This window comes from Bolinopsis microptera, chromosome 5, assembly GCF_026151205.1.
Source record: "Bolinopsis microptera isolate Bmic1 chromosome 5, MBARI_Bmic_1.0, whole genome shotgun sequence".
Taxonomy (NCBI): domain Eukaryota; kingdom Metazoa; phylum Ctenophora; class Tentaculata; order Lobata; family Bolinopsidae; genus Bolinopsis; species Bolinopsis microptera.
In genome coordinates this window covers 4472569-4478603 of record NC_087076.1, presented here as the reverse complement: position 1 = coordinate 4478603, position 6035 = coordinate 4472569, and the positions used below count along the sequence as shown (strand labels likewise).

Sequence of the window (6035 nt, the reverse complement as noted above, 5' to 3'; positions counted from 1 at the left end):
TGGCCGTTAATCAGACCCATGACATAACGCTATAGGTGGCAGTGACTGTAATTTTCTTCAACAATTACTGAATTATCCATCCATAAAGTGATTTACAAAATGACACCTAAACCTCGTGTTTCGGTGTTCACTTAAACGGTACTTGGCGGCTGAACTGTGGTGTCTGACGTTTGCAGCTAGATCGGACTCTGCATGATATTGTATTAGCAAATTTGTATAGTGTATAATTGTTTAGTGTTTATAATACTCTGCAACCTGGTAGCTCGGCTGACACAAAAACAAAATGTTGGCCTGGCTTGTGCATAACCAAGTAAATAACACGCACTCCGATAAAAGCCGTCTGGAGAAACTCCGCAAAATGTTCATTGTAGTCAACGGGCACAAAGAAGCACTACTAGCAATTGTGTCCTTTACCCTCCTACATAATTTGAACATTTTTGTGGCTAACTCATTGAACAACATCTGAATTAAAATGTGTCTAGTATTAAAAGATTCAGTAAGTAATTTTTTCATGTACGCTGTACACTGTAGTTAGTAAATCAAATCAAACTTTTTCGATCAGCCGCGCGCTGAACCAGTGTTGCACTAGGTAAAAATTGTGTATATTTTGTTCATTTTTGAGTGTAAATTAATTTATTAATTTATCACAAATTATTTTATTATAATATAACCACTTATGTGAAATGGTTATTTTGACTTTAAATATTTGAACTAAATATGAATTGATTGTGGGTATAAAATAAAATTTGTTTAAAAAAAAAAAAAAAAGACACGTTTATTTATTTGCAAATTATTTCAGGTCATGTAGCTGTACAATGGATGGCTAGAAATGCTCAAGTTACTTCTCCTAATTGTCTCTTCCACATTACTGTCAGCGAAGAATTTTGAAACAGCTAAGGAGGACCCTATTGATGACTTTTCTATAATAGAAGATAGAGTTTATGTTACCACACCAAAAAGGACTTACCTGTTGAACAATTCATTGTCAAGGGTTAATGATTTTTCTAAAAACTTCACCAAATCTTTGCTGTTCTTTGCAAATTCAGACTTCCTGCTGGAATGTGGAAGTAATTTGACATCATCTGATGATTGTTGCTTTTTGAGAGATCCCCTGACTTTAACAAGCGTTGCGAGCACTAACGATAGAGGACTATGTAACCAGTTCCAGCTGAACAGATTCCACTACCCTTGCTACAGTACAGCGGCCAATGGAGCTGGCAATAATTTCTATATGCTGGTGTCCTACTTCATTCTACCTAAACAAACAACTGGGAGCTTTTCGAGAATTTGGTTTCCTCATGTCAGCAGTAACAAACTTGATTACGAAGAAAAACACATCAATGGACTACAAAATATAAGACAATTCCGTTCTCAGGTATTAAGTCCTGCGCCCACTAAATTTCAAACCTATGTGGTGATTAGGAAGTCGTCTACTAAGCAGAGCGCATTTTATTTCAACCCGGATATTGAACGGCTTTCTGGAAATCCTGTTGCACTTCTGAATTGTGATAGCAACGCAGATAAGATCGCTCTTGGGTTCGGATTGAAAGGAGGAACTTCATCTAAAGTAGGAAATATTCTTTCTGCTGGTAAACTCACTCATTTTGTGCTCTACAACAACGATATATCTCAATATAGAATCTGCTCATACACTGAGGATACTGAGATGAAGCCATCAGATAATCAGAGAGATTTGATTGAATTAAATAAAAATTCCTTGTTTACAACTGATACTGGAAGTGATGATATAAAGTCATTCAATGGACGACTCGTCAATGATGAACTTGTGATACTTTATTCAATTGGACCAACTGTGTATAAGGTGAGATATATCAATTCTTGATTATAATTGTATATATCCTCAAATCACAGCTTACTTATACTTGGCCTTGATATTGTGGTAACTCTGGGCCACTCTTAAAAATCTTCATTAAATCATGACACTCTAATTAAATAGTTAGATTTCAACCATACTTCTATTACTCGAATTTCCCTAGTGGATTCAAACTAATAACTAAGCTGTTGCTTATGACCTAGTTCAGTATAGTTAAGCGTGGCTTTGTTAATTAATTTCTTTTGCTAAACCCCTGGCCCTCCTGTCACCGAGCCATGCAATATTGATGACTTGTTCGTGTTTGATTTACATTAATCACCACTTTCAGATTGTCTTGTCCGAAAATGACGCTTCATTCCGATCTCTTGGGATTCTGATCACCACTTCTGAGGAAATCAACAAACTGGAATTTTTCAACGATGAATTGGTTTACGCATCGTCAAATTTGACCGTGGGTATTTTTATGTTCTTAACTTAATCGGTTTACACAGAACAAACCAATGTTCAATTAAATGGTCTGATCTCGTATTATGTCAAATCCAACTGATATTCGTTTTCAAAGCGGACATTGGTGTTTGCACTTAAAATAGACAGATAAAAGATGAAGTTTGTGTGGTTTATGATCGTGGACGTTGTGTTGACTCTAAATTTAATAATTGTGGTGTGTTTTATAATTTGTAAATTTCAGATCGTAAGCTTCGTGCCTCACCAATGTGGAAAGTATGCAGACTGTGAATCTTGCACTGAACTAAGGGATCCTCACTGTGGCTGGTGCACTCTTCAAAACGAGTGAGAAAATTATACTCAGATAAATGAATAAATAAAGTCTAATTTTATACAGTAATTTATCGATAAATATTTGTGTCAGTTAAATATTATAAGAAATTCAGATGTCATGATATTATACCTAAACCACTTACCTTATAAGCCATAAGTTAACTGTATTCTTATTATATCTGCACAAGAGTCTCAGCCGTTCCTCCTTTACTCTGCTCTTTCTTTACACTTACAGCTACAGTTTATTTGTATATTTAAAAATAGTGAAGATTTGTGTAACATTTCTTATTTAGGTGCACGACACTGTCTCAGTGTACGATTAAACCGGATCTGTGGACCAAGAGCTCGTCAGAGTGCCTAGAGATCGATATCACTGATGATAACATCGATGTTATGTCTGGTATTAATGTGAGTTTTTACTCTAATTTCATCTAAAATTTATTTAATTTTGTCACATGACTGATAATTTTACTTTAAGAATTTAAATATTTTTACTCTAAGCGCCGTATTCAAAATACAGATTTAGTTTTCAGAACTTATCAGTTACATTATACCCGGAAGTTAGAACCAATTATATATAGAATAAGACGACAAGAAGATCTGTCAGTCAACCTTCACGTTCAAAGTTACACAACACCAGATGTGATTAATGAGCTAGCCGTTGTAAACATTCCAGCACATTCCCTGTACCCAATGATCCAGGTTGCTGCACTAGTCCCCAGGTGCAGCAACTCTCTGTGTGATAAAATATGTGATAAAATATGTGATAAAATGTAGTGTTACGTCGTGGTGTCCTCTACTTCACTTTTATGAGCATTATTGTAACGTGGGTCATACAGTTTAGTGAACTATCCAATTCAAAGGTTCTATGAGGTGCCTACAAGTTTCGTCAGTGATGTTTGGTGTATAAAATGAATCAGCACCCATATAGATAACAGAATGTGTATAGTGTATTATATATCACGATAATATATAATACAGGGTAACACCGTGTACATTGTTGCTACTTTATCCGGAAGAGAATGTACTTAATCAGCAGTCAGCACTGTATGTTTAGTCGTGAAACGTCTGCTTAAAATCTAATCTTATGACATTTACTTATCATCATCATTTTTGAATGCCCTCAATGCTAAAGATCCTTCTCCATAAAACACATAAACCCCCAAATTTGTAATCCAATTCCTGCCATCTGACGATTATGAATAAAAGTGTGATAATAATGACGTTAGTGAGTTTTAACACACATCCCTCTCCCCTCATCTCTCTCTCTCCCACCCTCTGTAACTTGACCACCCTACATGTCACCAACGTTCTAAGATAACCTCACAAGTTCCAGCCAATAGCGGGCTTTTATTTCAGTCATGTGGCCAAATGTAGCCAATCATGGCTTAGACTGATCTTATCGGATTTAAGTGATACGCGGGTATCAAAACAAAGCGTGTTAGGTTTTTATATATTGATTAAGAGTGGAACTGAAGGTTGGCTGGAAGTTTCTGATTAAGTGAAACCTACACAATGACAAATCTCTAATTAGAGAATGTTTTTAAATTGGTGGTCCACTCTTCCTGGACAGTGAGGTTGATTTAACCAACTTCTTACTCGTTATTGGCATTGGACATTGGGGATAATATCTCGTGAGATATAGTCAAACAGAAAATAAACTGAAAGAATATAATATGGATGTAAAATATTAACTTTACGACTATTTTTGACGATGAATTTATTTCCAGCTGAACGTATCCGCGCTATACATCACCCTACCCACCGACCTGAAGTACACGTGTGAGTTTACCAGCCCAACAGATCCAGCAGAGGTACACATTACTAACGGTTCTTACAGTGGCTCTGAGATACACTGTGCTGTTCCGGTTATATCCCGTATCAATTCCGGTAAGTGCTGGTTCTATTACTTCTTATTGCTCAATGTAAAATGGGCACTGTTTATAGTATGTAAAGTTTTAACGTCGTTGTCATATTGTCATAGCTGAACTGTATGTCCCCACAAATATTTCGTCTCTTTAAACTGCAACTGATAGATTTTATGTTATTATTGACATCAATTCTTCCCGCAGGACTGATGTTGTTAGATGTCAGTATATTGTACGAGAACGTTTCAATTGGAATGAGCACAGTTCGTTATCATCGTTGTGATCTGTACACAGAGTGAGTTAATTTGTAGAACGCCTTGAAATACTTTATACCGCTTATAATAGTTCAGTCAATATCAACATTATAATTATTGATGTCAAAGCGGCTGCTGGTTCAGTGAAAAAATGCAAGATGTTAAAACTACAAATTGCAACACAATCACCCGTAATTTTTGTTTAAACTATGTTCGATTCAGACTTGCTGTTGGATTTCTGCAACTGTTAAAATAATGAGATGTCATACCTATAATAATAATTATTCGGCACCTTTACCGGTATCTTTACTACATAAAAACGAAAACAGAACTTTGGTGTACAATGCTTGCTAGGCCTAACAAGTTTGAATTAAGAGAAATTGCGATTAACTTTTAAAACGGCAATTTAGTAAAAATAAGCAGCTATGAATAATATGCAGTTAATTCTCATGAAGTGGACATTTCCCTCCCTCCCCCCTTCCCTCCCTCCCTCCCTCCCTCCCTCCCTCCCTCCCTCCCTCCCTCCCTCCCTCCCTCCCTCCCTCCCTCCCTCCCTCCCTCCCTCCCTCCCTCCCTCCCTCCCTCTCTCCCTCCCTCCCTCCATCCCTCCCTCCCTCCATCCCTCCCTCCCTCCCTCCCTTCCTCTCTCCCTCCCTCCCTCCCTCCCTCCCTCCCTCCCTCCCTCCCTCCCTCCCTCCCTCCCTCCCTCCCTCCCTTCCTCTCTCTCCCTCCCTCCCTCCCTCCCTCCCTTCCTCTCTCTCCCTCCCTCCCTCCCTCCCTCCCTCCCTCCCTCCCTCCCTCCCTCCCTCCCTCTCTCCCTCCCTCCCTCTCTCCCTCCCTCCCTCCCTCCCTCCCTCCCTCCCTCCCTCCCTCCCTCCCTCCCTCCCTCCCTCCCTCCCTCCCTCCCTCCCTCCCTCCCTCCCTCCCTCCCTCCCTTCCTCTCTCTCCCTCCCTCCCTCCCTCCCTCCCTCCCTCCCTCCCTCCCTCCCTCCCTTCCTCCCTCCCTCCCTCCCTCTCTCCATCCCTCTCACTGCCAGACCGCACATTATATATTACTCCAGACTTACAGTAGTCTAGAAGTACGGTGTAGTTATGTAGTTACCGTGAACTCAATGTTCACTGACTGGAGCAGTGGGAAAACCTAGTAATAATAGTTGGCAACTCCTTACATTTGTGACACTTGACACTGTACATGTTACAAATGTATCTCTAGATATAATACCCAACGTATAAACTTGTCCGACACCCCACAAACAAGCACCGTGTCACATTCCATCAAGAACACCACATGTCAGCGGCATA

At 39.3% G+C, this 6035-nt stretch overlaps 1 protein-coding gene across 1 annotated transcript in view; it reads left to right on the top strand.

Annotated features, from left to right (window-relative positions):
- The first annotated feature begins 786 nt into the window (after positions 1-786).
- The window catches only part of LOC134815857 (plexin-B1-like), a 46822-nt gene continuing 41573 nt past the window's right edge, over positions 787-6035 (top strand). Inside the window, exons 1-6 of the mRNA XM_063824444.1 lie at positions 787-1822; positions 2163-2285; positions 2523-2623; positions 2905-3019; positions 4342-4501; positions 4684-4774. Coding sequence (XP_063680514.1) covers positions 830-1822; positions 2163-2285; positions 2523-2623; positions 2905-3019; positions 4342-4501; positions 4684-4774 — 1583 coding nt within the window. The 5' untranslated portion in view covers positions 787-829. The remainder of the gene's footprint in view (positions 1823-2162; positions 2286-2522; positions 2624-2904; positions 3020-4341; positions 4502-4683; positions 4775-6035) is intronic.